Source organism: Anticarsia gemmatalis, chromosome 6, assembly GCF_050436995.1.
Source record: "Anticarsia gemmatalis isolate Benzon Research Colony breed Stoneville strain chromosome 6, ilAntGemm2 primary, whole genome shotgun sequence".
Taxonomy (NCBI): Eukaryota; Metazoa; Arthropoda; class Insecta; order Lepidoptera; family Erebidae; genus Anticarsia; species Anticarsia gemmatalis.
The window spans coordinates 8620752-8640303 of record NC_134750.1 but is presented as its reverse complement, the minus strand read 5'-3'; the positions used below and the strand labels follow the sequence as shown (position 1 = coordinate 8640303).

Genomic DNA, 19552 nt, shown 5'->3' with positions numbered 1-19552 from the left:
AGATGAAAGCTGTGTTTAAATATAATCTAAATGTTAGATGCATAATGTAGATATTGTATAAGCATAATATTTATACATAAACCTCTGTGTATCCGAAATGAATGTCTGTAGTGTTTAATGATTGTCAAAATATTCTGATTGGCTAACATTTAAATAGACCTTTTACATATAAATCATGCTAATCGCCGTTTACGGAAAGCACTCTGTGGTTTGCAGCCTAGCTAGAAAAAAACCATTTTGATAAATGTATCTAAGTAGCAGTGTACATATAGTATGCGCCAAATAAATTTGTTTAAGACTGGTTTTAGTGTCACGCGGTCCATACCGCCGGTAAAACCCAGCGGTAAACCAGTCGCGTGATAATAAAATCAGCCTAAATATAGCAGTAAATCGCTGCTAATAACACAAATAATAAAAATTAGAGACGTAGGGAAGAAATTGGTTGACCAAACGTAAGGCCGACGTCTTTATCATACACTTTTCCTTTAAGGTCCCTTGCCTGCCTCGCAGCGGCTTGCTACTATTGCTATACTTATTTATACAATATATTTGGCGCATAATATAAATAAATATTTGACTTGTTTGTACAAATAAAAATCCTTTACACTTATTTTTTTGGAAGTTTAATAAATATGTGTTATAGACCCCATACCTTAATATACCCCTAATTTCAGCTAGTAGAACTAATAATTTACTAATAGAATAAGTTGTAATGCAGTTACAAAATTACTAAGGTTTTTTAGGTACTTATACAAGGTAAATGAAAATCAGTTTTACCGAAAATCATTTATTTTAAATGAAGAAGGCATCCCATTGAAGGCACTTACTCTGATTGACATTTGTTCTTATAAATGTTACGACACTTTATTATATTCTTATTTTATCACAATATTTCACGCCGTTCAGCGTTCTCATATAAAATATACATTAGACTCTTTATGAAAAACGAAAATATGTACATAGATTTAAAATTAACAAGTATTTGTGTTAATATATATACGAATAATTGCATTTCATTGTCCTATTTGTAATAACTTCACTTAAAAATATTATCGACAGTACAGGAAGGCTCATTTTAACAAATATAATTATAAAATTTTGAACAAATCGTTAATAGAATATATCTTTCCAACAACAAATTTAAGGTTAATTTAGAATATAAAACATATCGAAGGAAATGTTGTGCACATCAGGTAAAAGTGAATAATTACAATCAAATTAAACAAAAATATTTTTGCATTGTTATACATTTGTCTTACAAGTTATTCATAGATCCCAACAGTAATAATGTAAAGGAAGTAAAAACAGAAGCATTGTAGGCTTAAAAAAGACAGTCAACCAACATTTCGTTTTCATCAAAATAAATACGAGATATGCACAACATTTCACTCTATATAATATAGAGAAACCTTATGGGGTATAGTTCTGTTCCCTCAACACACCATGGACCATAGTTCTTAGCGACTGTGGCTTGCAGTACTCCTCGAGCCAATTGAACACGCCGGCAGAAAACTCAGCGAAGTTGTTTGTAGGTACCGACTCGAACGACTCGAATAACTTATCCATTATACCCTGAAACTGTAAACGAATCAAATTAAATATGTATTAAATATGCCAAAAAAATTGTTAAACACATTTCTTGAGAACACACAAGTTCCCAACCCGCACTTGGCTAGCGTGGTGGACTTAATGCAAAATCCCTCTCTCGTTCAAGAGGAGACTCTTGCCCAGTAAAGAGACAGTGAAGGGGTAAAACAAAGGAATGTGTTTAACATTATTAAATACTAACGTTTTTAAACTTGCAGTCATAATACTAAGATCCACAACGGATCTTATGCGTGGTGGAAATTTTAAAGGTTACGATACCTTATTTATTACCCGACCCGACCGAGTTACATCGATCGTTCTGCTCCTGACTCGTTGTGCATCTTAGTAATCTATACTAATATTATAAATGCGAAAGTAGCTCTGTCTGTCTGTCTGTTACTCAATCACGACTAAACTACTGAACCAATTCGCATGAAATTCGGTATGGAGATATTTCGATACCCGAGAAAGGACATAGGCTACTTTTTACCCCGGAAAAATGACGCATTCCCATGGGAAAATTCAGGTGGCGGACGAAGTCACGGGTAAAAGCTAGTATGAAATATGTGTAAAACAAATGATAACATGTATATTATGATATCATTTGTTTTACGACGACTACTTAAATTAAATTCTTGTGCTCTTAACAACAAATAAAACCGATCAGAAAGTAAATCTTTAAAAATTGATTTTCCATATAGTTTTCACAAGAAAGACTTTAATCTCTGTCACTACGTAAAGAGTGTTAACACAAGCATTTAGCAGCGATACTTCCTTTACAAATGTATAGAGATTACATATTATATTACTACTATTGTATTATTAGTACTCACGCGGTAATTTACACAGGCTGTGTTACAATGATAGTCACGAACATCTTGTAAGCTAAGTACTTTTAAATTTTTTATGTAATATTAATTTTCAAGCAATTTCATACTCGTAAAAAATATATAAGTATAATAATTGCAAATTGGCTATACATATACTTGACCTATTTTTCATTCGTTGATTGGTACTATCATATAATTTTATCGTTCAATATTTAAAAAACGTTCAACATTTATATCTAACAAGTAATAATATCTTCGATAAATAAGGGTATTTTGTCATTAAACAAGTCACGCACACGATAGGAAAATTCTAAAGTCGGCTTTTTAAGGGAAATCAAAAAGAGTCATGTGATTTTATTCTAAATAAATAAATTAAACTCATTTCTGTTTCACTGCTGGGCAAGGGTCTCCTTTCAGAATGTGCGAGAGGTTAGCGTTGTAAAATTAAATATTGCTACGGATTTATAAATAGAGAGCTGTGTTTGTCACATTTTACTCCCGAGTACGCACAATTACAGGTAAATACGAGATATAATCCAGAAATCAAGTATGTTTGTTTCTACGTGAATTCTCCGCGTTGTATGACGGCTTCCATACTAAGATTAGAAAGTGTCTTTAGTTTTATCTTAAGTACTTTATATTTACTTTAAACTTAAAATAACAACTGTGCAGATGTATAACACAGTATTATCATTTCTGCTTCCAGCAATAAACGTTATCATGAACCTATTAGATAACTTTGAGTAATATCAATCATCATTATTATTACGATATTTTCAACACGAATTATACTTTAAAGAATTTCTTAATTTCTTGAGCGCGTGCAAAATTTCTAACTCGCAATTGGCCAGCGTGATGAACTCAAGGCCTAACCCCTCCCTCGTTCGGGAGGAGACCCTTGACCAGCATAGAAACAGTTACGGGTTTAATAAAGAGAATTAAAATTTGGTACCATCTTTGATATGACACACAGTTGTTCGCATGTAGTAGAGAGTAGGAGAAAGCATTAATGAAATTGACAATACTATGCATAACCGTTGCGATTGAATGAACAAGTGAGATCAACTCAAGAAAAACTACAAACTTACGACTTGAAATTTATCCTGGTCAGTTAGCCTCTGTTCGTTGTGGCCGGGGACTGAGTGCTGGGCCTTCACGATCTGTTCATAGTTGGCCTGCATGATGCGCAGCGCCACCACATCTTTACGTAGCGCGTTACGTTCTTCCTCCTGACGTCTACGTTGCTGAAGTAAGTACTGGATGTAGTCTATTGATTTCTGAAGAACCTGAAATTTGAATTATAATTTTGATTATTTGGTCAGCGCTATACAGAAATTCTTAGGAAGCAAGACTATCTATATAAATAATAATGAATCACCGAAATGTATGTAGGTACGCGAATAACTTTTGAACAATAACTAAACCAAACTGTATAATTCTTTTGCACTGTCGGGACAAGGTTTATATGGAATCGATTGAATTTAAATTCGTAATGCTCAGATATTCAAATGCACCTTACTGTTATAACTGGAAAAAATGCATTCCCTATCATACCATAACTAAAAAACCAGTATAAAGAAAACCAATAGATCAGTTTTGTGTTAAGAAACACAATACTACAAGGAATCTTTATTGTCTAGAAATAAATAATCAGTATTTATTTTATGAGATCACTATCTTTACAAGACTACTTTAATCCTTCCCTTGCGATATGATTTGGTGTACGCGTGCCGCTAGGCTTAACACCTACTTGTCATATCAGTGTGATAATTTATTCATGCGAATCTTTTGTAGTACTAACAAACTCGCGAAATATTCTTTACTCAATATTATAGACGACCTTTAATCTTAACACGTTTTTGTTGGATGTTCTTTGAATCTTGTGTCGTCACTACCCTCTATATCTATAAAGATTGGAACACTTGAGATTTGATAAAAGAAAACGTAAGCCTAAGCTTATATACGGATAGCGTGAGGATCCTAAAGTGTGTTTGAAATGAGGAGCAAAACGGTTAGCACATAATCATTATCATATGTAGTACTAGTATAATACGTAGTCATTTAAAATTCTTGTTGTCCATTAGGAACTGAACTAAACAAATCAAGTAATCTATATTCATGCCTATACAGGTTATGTATAATGATGCAACATCATGTAATTTACGTAAATAGTATAATATAATAAAGCTATGGATTGCGTGGCTAAGCTATGTAAGGATTTGCAAATTTATAAACCCTAAGGGGAAGAAAAGCATTAAAACTTAACATTACCAATATAATTAATTGCATAGTGACTTAATCCATTATTATATTTCACTGTTATATTGTAAAAATGCTACAATAGAATTAATATACCTACTCAAATAATTCTAATAAACACGTATTTTCGCCATCGCGCATCGATTGGCGTCAAGGTCGGTATAACAAAATTGAGATAACCTCCGCCAACATAGATATATAACTGATAAAACTTACGGCCGCTTTACTAGGCTTGTAGCCCGATGCATCAGTTTGTTGGCAGGTGGGCACCAACTCTTGAAGTGAATCATAGCCCTTCTTTATAGCATCTCTTCTCTTCTGTTCTGCCTGGAAGAAAAAACATGTTTATAATCATTTAGCAGAGTGCAATTGTCACAGATTTCTTAGAATAATTGAATAGAATAATTCTGAGAGTAAAGGCACATCATTTGGCAGCAATAGTTAAAGAGAATTATATTTTTTTATAAATATTGTCATAGTGTAGTTGTTTGTAATGCATTAAATATGCCATTCTAATACTTATGCATAGTGTCCCAATTACTACCAAAATTTATTAAAATATCTATGCCTATAAAAGCTCACATAAAAGCTACAATTTTAAAAAGGTGTTATACAGTTATTAATTGATGTAGGTATTGTACAATTATGGTGTTAAAGCATTATCTTGTAACCAGATGATAATGATGGTAATTTTTCTTATCAGTAATATAGTTTACTTAATATCAATAAAACTGTAATCACTCAATTGTTTTACACATTTTACTGGGGAAACAATATTAAAGGAGTAATACAAATCTAGAGAATAAGTAAAATATCCATGGATCTTAAAATCATGAGTGAGATAAAATTTAGTTTCAGGCAGTGCTTTGCAGTATTGAAATGAATATAAATAAAAAGTGCTTCTTTTGAAACCAATAACCTAGCAAGACTCTCTCTCTTCCTGGCTATTTGTCCCATATGGTAGTGGGGTCAGCCTTCCTTACATTCTTCCTCCACTTCGCCCTATCCTTGACGTCGTCTTCCTCAACCTCACATGCCTTCATATCTCGCCGCAACACTTCTGTCCACGTGGTCTTGGGTCTCCCTCTTGGTCTTTTTCCGGGGACGGACAGCTCCAGTACCCAGTTGCCAACGTAATCAGGTGGTCTCCTTTTAACATGTCCATACCATCTCATCCTGTTCTCTTGCAGTTTATCCGCGATATCCCGTACACCAAGGCTTCCTCGCACGTACTCGTTGCGGATTTTATCAAGCCTGGTGACGCCGCACATCCATCTGAGCATTTTCATTTCTGCGACTTGGATGGTATGGACATGCCCCTGGGTAACGGCCCAGGTCTCACTGCCGTACGTGAGGACTGGTCTTATAATACTTTTATAAACCTATAATAACCTAGCAAGACTATAATCAAAAAATAGGAGAAGAAAAAGATTATCACACTATACAATTCTGTGGGGAAATAATCAGTCTCTGTGGTTATTGCTTTAATACTACTTCGTATAATGATAATTTTTACTTGCTAAGTACCTGTGTATGAGCTTCTCTCCTTCTTTCCTTAAAGCTGAGTGCAGATGCCTTGTTGTCCCCACTGTCATCCTCATCCTCTGCAAATAAACTACATACTGTATAGCACCTACATTTATAATGATTTTACTTTTGACCTTTGCCTGCCCAATTGAGTTATAGGGTAAGGGTAGGGTTAGGTATAGGTATTAAAAAATGTCTACAGGCAATATATTATGTATCAGTTGTATAACACGTAATTAAAACTCAATATTAAAAAAATTGTTACCGCTTTTGAATAGTCAGGACTTAGATTCCAATAAGATTTAAGATTCAGAGTAGGCACTAAACTAAAATCTTGAACAAGATAAATGCCACTCAATTGTTTTTACTTATTTACAAAGAAGGGAAGTCTAGTGAGTACTCTAGTATATAGCCTAGTCAAGAGATAATGGAAGCAATCCTTTTTATATACTTTTCAGAAAAACGGTGTAGTGTAGTGAGAACAATAGAACATAATATTAAAATAAATTTACATCAAATTACGAACTATGAGAGTAAGAATCGCAATCAGGCAAAAATATGATACAGTTGACATCGACTACTACTATCAACATTGAAGATAAACAACGTGGAAAATTACAACGTACCTGTGTTCTGATTAGAAGAAGACGGTGTTTGATGTATATTTTGAATAGAGCCATTACTACCACATCGTGGATACATTTTGGAGAAAAAATAACTGCTTGAGACTGATAAAAACAATGCAAAATGAAGTTAATCCTATAGTGGTTGGTTTATCTATATCAATATATTTTATTACGATGTAAACTTATACTAGGTTAATAATCCAAACAAGAATTGTAATGTCGACATGATGACACTGTAAATATAATTTACATTTATAATAAACTTAGCAGATAACTACTTGTAAACAATTACGCACTAATTCATTTCGACTTTCGTATCACTTCATTTTATTATATAAACGTCACTTGTACCATAAACTTAACATAGAATGCCACAGACAGACGAATACTAAATTCCATTCATTCACCGGAAAGAAAATCATGAAATTTTATTACATTTCAAAAATAAATTAATATGTACTTCATTGAAAATAAAAATGATAATAATACGTTGAGTCCCAGGTAAAAGTAGTATTTGAATGGATCAAATACTACATTTGCGCTGCTAACAGTATGTATGTAGCTGTAGGTACTTCAAATTAAGGTGTATATCCTGAAACCTTCTTCATTACTCTGCCAAATTTACATTCAATTTAGTCCCGCCTTTCAGACATTTTAAACGGATAAACGAACAGACATACTTTCTCACATAATTAATTGGATTACCCGTATAAGTAAACTTTATTAAAATCGCAGGTCAAGTCTTTGATATTGTTCTAAAAAGGCTTTATTGAGGTGCCTTTAATTCGTAACAAATGGTTTTTTTCTTTTGCTGGGTCCATTATTAACTTAACATTGATAACTTGGGGTGTTAAGTGGCATAGCCAAGATCTGAAATCATTCGTTCATTGTTTCCATTCACTCATCTCATCCGAGTCCGCTCCATGGTCAACCTATCCAATCCAGCTAAAAAAAAGAATATTTTTTGTGAAAGCGTATCGCTTTTGTAACTACTGCGTCTAATTATTATTTTGTTTTTGAAGAAAATCACGATATAATTAACAAAAAATGTGCATGAATTCTTCAGTGAGTGAATCGTTTACAATTTTATGGTAGTTGTAATTAGCAATGCGTAAAAATCGTTCTTAATTTCTCAAGCGATTAGGTACCGATCTAGTCATCCATGGCCACCATTTTAGAATTTACTCGGTGGTGCTCCGAAGTAATTTATTTTTGTTGTACGAGAAATATCTGTATTTTCAATCGAAAACTTGATTTTTACCGTCTTTATCTCTCTATCTTTATTTTCTAAAACGTTACGAATCGTAGTTGTAACAAGAAAATGCGTATTTTTTAATTATATGCGAGTGACTACATAGACTAGTTTAGTTTTCAGAAATATCTAATTGAAGAATAAAATAGTGGCAAAGATGGTGTCGACGAGACAAATGAGTAGCGTCGGGGGCAGCAATGGGGGAAGCGATGGTGCAGGTCCCTCTCACGCGGAGCCCGCGGCGGTGTCTCGCGTCACTCGCCACTCAAGCGCTTTGATGCCGGGGGGTTCTTCGCCTCACGCCAGTACCTCTAAGTGCACGGCTATAGTGCCTGCCCCGAAGACCTACACTACTAACTTACTTGACATGCCTGTTGAAGTTATTGAGAAGATTTTTTGCTATCTGGGATTCAAAAGTGTCTCACATCTTAGAATGGTTATTATATTTTATTTATCTACTAAGTAATTATAGAGTATGGTTTAATTATTTTATATTTAATGGCTATTGAAGAGCAGGTAGTAACAATTTGAAATTTTGCAGCAACATAAAGCTACAGTTGGCATGACTTAGCCTCTGGGAGTAAGGTTTAGCACAGTAATACAAGGGCCTTCATTTGGTAGATAGTCCATATATGCTTATATCAATGGAGGTTATAATAATATTATTATGTAGACATATATATATATATATGGTTATTTCACAAGTTTTAAGATTTTTGAAGTTTTTTTGACTTTTAGCATTTGCTTAGCCCAGCGACTAATAGTTTTAAATTGTTTTTTTATTGTTTTATTCTATCTATTGCTCAATTTCAATCTCTCTTTGGCTATTATGGTATTTATAAATAAAGAGAAACATGTTACTCAGTAAGATCAAGATGATGATGATGAATAAATAAAACTACATTTCCTTGCAACAAGAAAATTTTCTGCAAGGAAGGTTCTAGTTATTACTCTAATAATGAAGTGTGACCTTTGAGTTGGACACTCATATTTAATTGAAACAATTCTGTTTCATATTCATTTTCCTGCTTTGTTGTAGAATACAATATTTGTAACAAAATAACCTACAATCTTTGAAATTTTACTTGATTAACTATAGAATACTCATCACTTGTATTATTTGCAGGTGAATCGACAGTTGAACTCAATATGTAGTACTATTCTGAATTCTACATTTCAACGGCTTCAGAATCAAATGTTGCATAGATTCCAGTCGATCAAGGCAAAGATGCCTCGCCGTGAGTCTGCTCGCAGGAGCCATCCTTTGGCTTGTGAATCTGACATCATTGAAACACTGCATATGAGGTTGAGTTTATTACAAATGACCTTTGGTAAACATATTGAAAGGAAACATTGCTGTTTCTTCCCAGGAGAGGTAAGCTGATTTTATACTTGATTTTTATTATATTACTCATTAATCATAATGTTTCAAACATAGTAATTAAAAATGAATCATTCACTATTCCTTATTAAGTTAAATGATTGTATGCATAACAATCTGCAAGATATTTCAATGTGCTAGTCATATAGTGGTGTAACACTATAGTACTATCTTCATGTAATTGCTAAGTTACTGTTCAAACTTTATCCTCAAACTTAAAACAATAGTCTGTGATAAAATTAGGTATGATTTGCAAAAAACTCACCATACACAACTATCAAGAGATTACATGTCACATAAGTTTGGAAAAAGGAGATTAGATAACAGATTTTACTAACAAGTTCCAATAGTTGTGTGTTTTTAAAGCTCAAAAACGCTGTTTGAGAGCTATATTTGGTCTCAAAGTTACTGACAGTTGTGTACCTATGTTTAAGTCTCACAAATTATTAACTTTCCCATCCCTCTATATCCTCGAATTGGCATTATTTGTTATAACTAACCGTAACTTATTTCCAACATTAACAGAAACCAGAAAACGAAGTACATCATTAAGATCACAATATCAGAACTTACTGTGCACAGGCACATTTAAAACTAGCTTATTAAAAAAAAGTGTGATTTGTATGGCTCCTGTCATCTTTAATAAAATTCCTGATCATATGAAAACCTTGCCAATGATGAAATTTAAGAAATGTTTTACGGAATTACTTGTTGATAAATGTTATTATTCTGTCCAGGATTTCCTAAATGATACATTTTAATCACATAATTGCCTTATTTAACTATCTTGTATAAATATTATTGTATTTGCATGCCAACAAGGCAGAATGTACATGGTTCTTTATTATGTTATTTTCCATCCTATTTGTATGTACCTGCATTCTTTGCAAATAAAGTCCTATTCTATTCTATTCTATTCTATTCGATAGTATTGATCTTTTAGGTTAACACATCTGAATTTAGCTTATTTTAGATTATTGCAAATTATTTTAGTTTCTTATGTTTTGCCCTAGTTCATCTTCTGGTCGATAATGGCGTTTCACCGATTCAGACTTCACACAAAATCTTTAAAAATGAACAATAAAGATGACGCCAAATCATGCCCAATTTTTCTCTGTAAAAATATAGTTACTGATTATTTTATTACGATAAGTTCACGGCAATTCTAGTACATTGCGTACTCGTAATTAGTTTATTTTCTGGTCGCAAGGCTGATGACGATTTGACCTAAGACAACTGGGCTGCTCACTGTGAACAGCTCAGTTGATTGTGAACACGAAGTCGTAACTAGAATCTTCCGATGTGTGTGAATAAACAACTTTTTTTTACTCCGCGTTGTCCATGATGAAACGCTTGGTACCAGTGAGCTTGGTGTGTAATTTCATTACTATATCTGGGTGTTTGGAATAACAAAACAAACTCATTTCGATGCTCATTGCATAGTCTGCGAATGGATATTACACAGACACCAGCTTTAATTTCGTCTTAAGTGATATTTGGCTATGTTTCATGTAAAAATTTAACCTAACATGAAATGATTGCCAACAATATGGCGCAGTCGCTCTTTTTATAAAGCTGTAGGCGCGTATGTCTCGATGCGTCTGCTATATTGGACATTGTAGTTTCTATGTCGTGGCAATTACAAAATCGGAATACAACCTTCATTTAAACGTTTCGCTTGCTGCTTTCCAGCCGTCTGGAATGTTTCGAGATAGTAGAATACTATTGCTCGAGTTAAACCTAGGTACTGTTTATTTGTTTAGTTTCTTCACTCAAGTTTAAGTTTATCATTTCGTCTATGTAATCAATTTATAGCTAGATACCTAAAATTTGAACTACATTTTCTGGTTTATATAATTTTCGGTTCTGCAATGTTTAATTATGCCTACAAATTAAAGATATTCATTAAATTGCATTTGTAGCACCAACAATTGCATTAGAAACCATTGGAGTTCGTGTTGCTCTTTGTTCTTCACTATACTACTATAGAATTGTATACAAAATAATAGGTATATTCTCAATCCTCATAACAGCGTCAATGAGGAATCATTGTGGAGAAAAGTCCGTCTTGGTATACCTACCTACCTACCTATTCGTTTTACGTACGTACGTAGGTACAACGTTCGAATATGAGTTTAGTTTATTAAAATCACATCAGGTAAAGTGCTGACATGTTAATAAAAGTGTAAATTACCTAGGTACGTAATATGACACTGATTAATTTACTTCATATTATATCAATAACTTTGTGGCCGGTAATGTTACAACCATAATTGGTAACGCAGTTAAATTGTAGCATTAACAACCAGCAAAATGGATAAGAGAATGGACAATCTTTATAATTATTTTTTTTGCAAGTTCGGTAAGATCGCTGTCGAAATCATTTCATGTCGATATCAATTTAATTATATTTTCATTATGATTGTACGTTTTTAGTTATGAGACGTTTACATTTGATAATTCACGATTTAAATCATCACCTATGTAAACTAACAAACTTACATAATATAAACCATTTTTGTTGTTGTTAGCGATTACGTGAAGTTTTTTTTCGCCAAGGAATGTTTTTGGTCAACATCATCCGTATTTTGTCACTCCTGTCAGTAGCAAAAGCCGTGTAGTTTATAGGAATATTATTCTTATAGTCTGCAATAGATCGTTAACTGCATACTTGATTCGTGTAAATGAATAAGTAAATCCCTGTCTATTACTGAAGATAGGATATTAAAAACTAAGCTGTAAAAGTGGCTTTTTCCCAAGTTACTTTCATTAAAAAAAATTACTTAAAATTATTTGATAACTAGCGGACTGGCCCAACTCTGGGTATAGTACAATTTGACCCTATTGATTCCATTCCCGTGGGAATTTTAATCCCGTCCATCCCTTACAAACCTTGTCCTGACAGTAACAAACATATTAAAAAGAGTACTATCCAATTAAGTCTACTTGTTTAAAAGTTATACATAGTACATAGGTTTCGAAGATTAATTTTTGTTGATATTGGTATTTCTGGATCTAATTAAAACGATATTACACACGACTACGACCTAATATGTAAAGTGATGAAAAATGGTTATTCAAAGTGATACAGATGTATTCCTTGGTTTTATTGTTTAGAAACAAATGCCTTGATGCGACAATCGTCGTATAATTTAATTCTCACTCTCTTAGTTTAACAATATAAACACATCTCTTCTCTTCGTTGTAATATTATTTCACATAATGAATGCAGAGCTTAGTACGTTGATAATAACATCATTCATGCCGACAAAGTTGCGGTTTGTCCTCAAAACTACACCACAACATAAAAATCACGCTTCCTCTCTACATTGAACGAACCAATTCAAAATTGATGTATTAAGTTTAGCCTCCCAACATGGTTAAACCTTGTTATCTTATTTTATAGATATTAGATGAAGTATACAGTATTCTGTCGTACTTGAAAACGACAACCAAGCTAGCAAGACCTTACAAGGTGACTGATGAACTATTTGATTTGACTACCATGGCCATGGAATATTTTAAAGAACACATTGAACCTAACTTGCCAGAGATTACGTATTTCGGTACTGATTTCTTTGATATTACTACGGCCTTTTCACGTGAGTATATTTTCACTTATTAATATCATATCCCAAACTTACAATATAAATAAAATCCGTATGTACTTCGTTTACATTACGTATTTATGTTTGACTTCCTTTTGTTTCTTTCAATCATATTCGAAGCAAGCTTGTCTCGTTTATCAATGTGGTTTTAACAACCTTTGATAATTGAGTGTCAATATCAGAGTACTCGATAGCAAAATCGGTTAGATCTTATTAATTGGTATACTGTTAAATGTTTCCAGCTGGCGAGAGTAGTAAATCCTACATATGCCTGGACTCGCCACCTCCGAGTGGGTTCGAGTCCTCGTCGTCGCAGCAGGCGGGCGCGTGCAACGTGACGGATCGCCGGGTGTCTTCCCTCAACATGTACATGGAGGAGAGCCTGCCGCCGTCCCCGCCACCACCGCAGAGCAACATGGTGCTAAGAAAACGGATACACCGTATCAAACAGGGAATGAAAAAGTAAGCCTTGCAGTTATATTTGTATCAAAAGCTAGAACAATAAATCACAGCTATTATAAAATATGTTCGTTATTGCGTGATATTTCTGGTTAGTATTTCTAAAATTTTAACATATACTTCACGCTTTAGCATAGCTTTATAAAATAACTCCAATCCATATTTCCTATCTAGTCATTTAACGTTTTCTGTTATAATGACAACCTGCATCGGTGTTTTCAGGTACAATGATCAATTATCGGCGCTACGCAGCGACCTCCGCAGTTGTAAACGTAAAACGGCTCTTCAGCAGAAACAAATAGCTGAACAACAGAAACAGATCGCTGAGCAACAGAAACAAACATTGGAATATGCGAATCGTCTTGATGACTACGATAAGAAAAATGAAGAGACGAGTCGCAAGTTTCAAACTTTACTACAGGTAATATTAACAATAGTTTTTAGATTGATAAATACGATCTTTCCACGATATACTTAATGTCGATATCACTGTCAAGTGATACATACACTGTATTATTGACTTATTTCCATCCAAAGTTATAAATGACTAGATGTGTAACAAATGTGGCATTGTCAATATCACCACAAGGCAATTTTCAAGCTGTTAGCTTTGAGAGATTATTTTTAAACTTGATCTTATAACCATGTTCTCATGCTGATTCTCAATGTGTTTTACAGGAGCTAAATAAGTGCAAAACTGAGTTGCAATACTGGCGATCGCGCTCCCCGGCCGTGCCCCCGCTGTGTGCCGAGTGCGGCGCCTCGCTGCGTCTGTCGCCCGCTTCTTCACTGGCTCAGGTGATCCGGTTTTGACAAAATAGTTTAATAAATTAATTTTATGGACAAATGTCTGTAATTACTAATTACTATACAATAGTTCGCTTTTGCGTCTATTGTGTGATTTACATTTATCCCACATTTTCCCCTTAAATAGCATAAACGCGTTCGTGTGCCGCGTCTTTAGAATAGAATCTACTAATTCATAAACGCACAGAACCGTCGTCGCGGCCTATCGAGCTTAACGTAACGTTTCGCGTAATTTCCAGTGGAGCGCCGGCACCAGCGCCGAGTCGACGGAGGCCGAGCCGTGCGCCGTGGACGCGGAGGCGCTCGCCGCCGCCGTCGTCGCCGCGCCCGACGCGCTCACCGAGCTGCCGCGCCCCGACCTCAAGCCCGAGACGAAGGCGAAGCCCGAGTGCAAGGGCGAGGCGAAGACGAAGACCGAGCTCAAGACGGAGACCAAGACCAAGCCGGAGCCGAAGCCCGAGCCGAAGAGCAAGCCGGAGCCGAAGCCGGAGCCGGCGAGCGAGGCGGCGGCGTCGAGCCCGCCGTCGCGGCGCCGCGCCTCGGCCGACGCGCCCGGCGCCACGCCCGAGCGCAAGAAGCGCCGCCTCACGCGCCCGCGCAAGCTCTGAGCGCGGCCGCGCCGCCGACCCCCGCCGTGAGCCACGCCCGCGCACCGCGCACCTGTCGCGGGCCGCGACGAGCGCGCCGCGTTCGTCTGACCGGTTCTCCGTTTGGAAGTTTCGCGCGTTCCTTCCGTATTCGGGGTCGCGGCGGTCGTCCGTCGCGACCGAGATGTGTTCATAGGGTTCCGTAGGGTACGTTCGAATTGTGGAAACTCGATTTCGAGCGCTCCCTTCGCGGGAACGACTCTCTCTGTGTATATTTAGGCGTCTAGTGCTAGATGCGGTTTTCGGGGTCCACGATATCGCTAAAATGAACTGAATAGGTGTACCTATTCTTTACGGTTTCTCGCTTTGCATGGTTTATACATAGACGCGACCGTGCGCGGTCGCGTCGTGTGCGATTCCATAAACGATTGGGTCGGTTGAAAAGTTGTGTTCGATAGAGTTAGCGTTGAATGTTACGTTCGGAGCGGGGTCTCCTAGTAAACCCGCTTTTGACGCGGGCGTAGACCAGGACATTGTTGAGTAATTTAAAACTTTTATGTACGTACGACGATCCGCAGCCAATAAACATAAATTCTGAAGTCCATTGTAAACGATTTTTGATTCGCTCATAGTAAGTATAAATTAATATTTTATAGACCTATATATAAAAAAATATCATATTTAAATTGGTTATTTTGCGGAATATAAAAATATTTGCTATGCATATAAAATTAAATTTTAGTTGCTGACCGAAAGATACTTCGTCAGATGTTGTATTCAGTGAAACAAAAATATTAGTGAAAATAACATGGTCTGCGTGGTGTAAATATTTTCGTTTAACTAAATGCAATATTGTATTGTAGAATGTGTTTCCGAAACTTAGTTGTAATAGTTTTGATTGATCTGCAATTTACTGCTGGGCTAACATAGATGTTAGGCTAATCGTAAACAAACTAAAAACATAGTTGCAATTTAATGTAGATAATTCTTTCCATTTTAACAATAGATATAAGGCTTAGAAATATATTTGCATTATTTCACTGTCTTCTCCATCGATGTCAATAAATTTACCAGCCAAAATAAATAATGAAATTGTTTCAAAGTCGCATTTCTTATAGATGCTTCTAATCAGAAATCTTCTAGCTTCGTGGTTACAAGCGCGTCTTCATTATATTAGTCGTCGTGTCGCAATTAATGCATTTAGAGTGATCAAGAGAAAATCTCTATTTCAATTGTACATATTACATGTCTTATAGAAAATGTCTGTACGTATGATTGTACCACTGTTTCAGGAAATTATAAAGAAAATTTACTTCAGTATGTATTTGATACATTTTTATTTTTGGTTTGTTTACGGTGTGCCAGGATCAGATGTGATGCAGATATTGTTCAGGGCAGTATTCATATACCAAATGGCTAGATAGATTTCTTTATGATGAGATATGATATGACGTGTTATAAATTATAAAACATATTATGATTTAGTACTTGGTCAATGCTAACATTGTGTCATTGAGGTGAAGGAAAGAGAACAGTTGTGTAGTCATTTTGGATTTTATTACAATTATACCATAGTATCCAAACAATATTGTTTTTGCACAACTACAAAAATTGAGCCATTACTAGTAATGCACACTTTCTCCGCCTACAATCTCATATCAGATTTATCATAAACAATAGAATATGAGACGTTTCTTTATTCACCTCAGAGGTTCAATGACATTATTCTGTTTAAATTATGTTTGAGTAAAACTGCTTATCTTTCAAATAGCTGCCACAGTAGTGCTCTACAGTTATTTTCATGCTCAAGCGATGTCTGTGACAGCTATTGGGATGAGTGCAATTAGATTAAGTTATAGGTTTTACAGCCCTGATTATAACTTTAATTTAGTAAACTAGGTTTTAAAGATTGTGAATAGTGGTGAAGGTTGAAATGTTGTGTTTATTTGTAAATATTCTAAAAGTAAAATCACATGTGTAATGTACAAATGAATATATTTATGATTGTATAAATATACAACAGTGTAAATGAAATATTTTTGTGACATGGTGTATAGTTAGGTGGCAGTAGTTGCGGCATAAAGCTATTTTCCATACATTATGTTTTACGAGGTGTGCTCATGGGGCTTCACACAGTTCTTGCATCATGTCACTAAACAATTTACGAACATATCAACCAAATTCATCGAGTCATCATTGTGCAGGTTACCCAAACTATAGGCACTTAGTTCACTATTATATATATTCTGTATCAAATACGCACAATTACTATATTTATATCCATTATTTAGAGATTCAATTCACAGAGATGATTGTATATTATTGTTTGCTGTTTGTGAGTCATTCACCTTTAATTTCGTTTGTGGTTTCCATGCTGCATTACTATGTACATAATATACTTAGTGCATATAGTATATAAATATTTTCTAAAAGAATAATGTGCAGATATCACATGAGTACAAATAATTTTTCGTTAACGCCATCGGGGCTTCTCTGTTTCATATTATACATTAATAGAACTGAGTCTTTTTAATGATAACATTAACACTAATAAATACAAAACTATTAAAATAAATTATGTAATCTCGAGCATATAAATATTCAGGTGATAAAGTTTTAAAACTACACCTATTTGGACAATAAGAATTGTTAGTTACCAATTGTCTGCCAGATCTGCCACAGTAGCGAACATGCATTAGGTTTTATCTTTTTGACGCTTAATTCATTAACTGAGCTTTATTAATCTCCTGAACATAATCGCAGGAACAAGCCGCAGAGTTATAGAAATATGTTAGTTAAATGCTAATGCGTGTTCACGGTATGGCAAAGCTGCACGCGCTCGAAATCTTTGCCATGTTATATTTGTGTATATAGTTACGATTGTACATACTATGTATGCTGTGTGTAGAACTGTAGATTGTTTCACATTCTTAGAGTTGTAAGGCAAGTTTTATAGAATAAAACAGAAGTACACAGATTATTTTTAATATAATAATTCTAATTTGAGATGAACGAAATCTACTGTATGTCCAGTATAGATGAAGAGGTGCCGTTTGTAGATTGTCGTGAAATACGATCCAGCGTATGTGCTACTCAGCTGTACGGGGCATATTGGGATCGGTTGGTGGTGCAATTGTGTACATTTATATGTATATTCATTCAATGGCTATGATTTTTCAACGACCTAATAACGAAGTCTATATAAAGTTTAACATTATCGGAAACTCGTACACAGCTATTCGACACGTGTGTCTTTTATAATTTATTTGATTTTTTCTATTAAAGGTGAATGTTACAAATGAGTTTATTATCATTTAGCCAATTATTATAGTACACTGTGTACATAATAACATACCTAGGTTAAGTAGTCCACTTGAAATCATTTACGATGTGTATGTAATGGCGACAGGAGATCCATTATTAAGTAATTATTATTCCCGCGCGACTGGGTCACGTCATGTTACAAATGATTAAAATGTATTTTATTGCTAATTACCTTTTATTATTATTATAATTTCGTGACGAGTTTATTATTTGAATTTTTCTAAAGTGTTCCACTATGCTTAAGTTGGAGTTTGTAAGTAAAATAACGGAACTGTATATGTATTTAAAACAATAACAAAATGTATAACGTGTAATAATTGTACCAATATGGTAAATACGATGTCATGTATGTGTTGTAGAGCTTAATGAATTTAAATTTTAGAAGTTACTTTAGATGAGAAAACGATTCGAAGTGAACGTTATTGTGCCTAAATCAGTTAAGTACTTAATGCCATTGTGGAAATTTGTTAATATGAATGCCAACAAATTATACGGGAGTTTCGTGTTCTTTATAAATACATAATTCACTACTTCTACTCAAATTGACACAGGATCCCTTTAAATCATTCAGTATGTTAAATAACAGATGTATATTTTCTGTGTCACGAAACTTATTTTATAAAGTAAACAAAGAAGAGATATACAAACTTAACATTCGTGACAGACAACCCTGCAGGAGTATCGGACGAGGCGAACAGACGCCACTTGCTCTTATCAATGCACACTATCCCGAAACAGGGATATAAATGATAATAATGTAATATTTCTGTAAACCTATTCACTGTTTCTAATCTTCTTCATTCAATAGTGCAATACGTGAATTACATCCATTCAATGGTGTTATTTTGGCAAAATGTGCAGTTATATTCGTCTAAACTTTAAAATACACGCATTATTAGGGCTGTAATTTAAGGTTTAAAATAATTTTGTTAGAGAAAATAATATCCTGTCAAGTGCACTAAATGCATTACGGGAGTTTATGTTGTGCTCTGGCGAGTTTGTACAACCAGCAAGACTGTCAATTGCTGTAGATATTCTCTTTATGATAGTTATATGATATAGTATTTTTATTAGACAAAAATACAATAAATGTGTGAAGTCCAATCCTATACTTTTATTTGTTTCCTGAATAAGAAGAACCCTTAAAGACCAAAAGACGTTATTTTAACCATTTGACCGCTACGGTCGGCTATACTCGACAAATCAGAACGTGCTCCGACGCTATATTTTTGTCGACATTTGCCAAAGGGTTAAAAATAAGTGACTTTCCAACTTGTTAAATTTTAATGTTAGCAGTGTCAGCAC

The 19552-nt window shown here is 34.7% G+C and overlaps 2 protein-coding genes across 2 annotated transcripts; one reads left to right on the top strand and one right to left on the bottom strand.

Annotated features, from left to right (window-relative positions):
- Positions 1–771: 771 nt before the first annotated feature.
- bigmax (helix-loop-helix-leucine zipper transcription factor bigmax) lies at positions 772–7179 on the bottom strand. Its single transcript, XM_076115649.1, has 5 exons — positions 6830–7179; positions 6204–6280; positions 4893–5003; positions 3506–3703; positions 772–1578 (listed from the first exon to the last, which is right to left on the bottom strand). The coding sequence occupies exons 1-5, from the start codon at positions 6903–6905 to the stop codon at positions 1411–1413; spliced, it is 630 nt and encodes a 209-aa protein (XP_075971764.1). The 5' UTR covers positions 6906–7179; the 3' UTR covers positions 772–1410.
- A 567-nt stretch (positions 7180–7746) lies between these two features.
- On the top strand, positions 7747–19351 carry dmpd (F-box protein dampened). The gene is made up of 8 exons (XM_076115647.1): positions 7747–7894; positions 8198–8517; positions 9208–9456; positions 12869–13064; positions 13313–13532; positions 13752–13950; positions 14208–14327; positions 14576–19351. The coding sequence occupies exons 2-8, from the start codon at positions 8239–8241 to the stop codon at positions 14942–14944; spliced, it is 1632 nt and encodes a 543-aa protein (XP_075971762.1). The 5' UTR covers positions 7747–7894; positions 8198–8238; the 3' UTR covers positions 14945–19351.
- The last annotated feature ends 201 nt before the right edge of the window (positions 19352–19552 follow it).

What these genes read in the sequence shown, in the direction of transcription:
- bigmax (XM_076115649.1), bottom strand. Translation starts at nt 6,905, where the DNA reads ATGTATCCACGATGTGGTAGTAATGGCTCTATTCAAAATATACATCAA. An exon ending in TTCTTCTAATCAGAACACAG is followed by an intron (nt 6,281 to 6,829) that starts GTACGTTGTAAT and finishes GTTTATTTGCAG; the next exon opens with AGGATGAGGATGACAGTGGG. An exon ending in GGAGAGAAGCTCATACACAG is followed by an intron (nt 5,004 to 6,203) that starts GTACTTAGCAAG and finishes TTTTTCTTCCAG; the next exon opens with GCAGAACAGAAGAGAAGAGA.
- dmpd (XM_076115647.1), top strand. Translation starts at nt 8,239, where the DNA reads ATGGTGTCGACGAGACAAATGAGTAGCGTCGGGGGCAGCAATGGGGGA. An exon ending in GTGTCTCACATCTTAGAATG is followed by an intron (nt 8,518 to 9,207) that starts GTTATTATATTT and finishes TATTATTTGCAG; the next exon opens with GTGAATCGACAGTTGAACTC. An exon ending in GCTGTTTCTTCCCAGGAGAG is followed by an intron (nt 9,457 to 12,868) that starts GTAAGCTGATTT and finishes CTTATTTTATAG; the next exon opens with ATATTAGATGAAGTATACAG.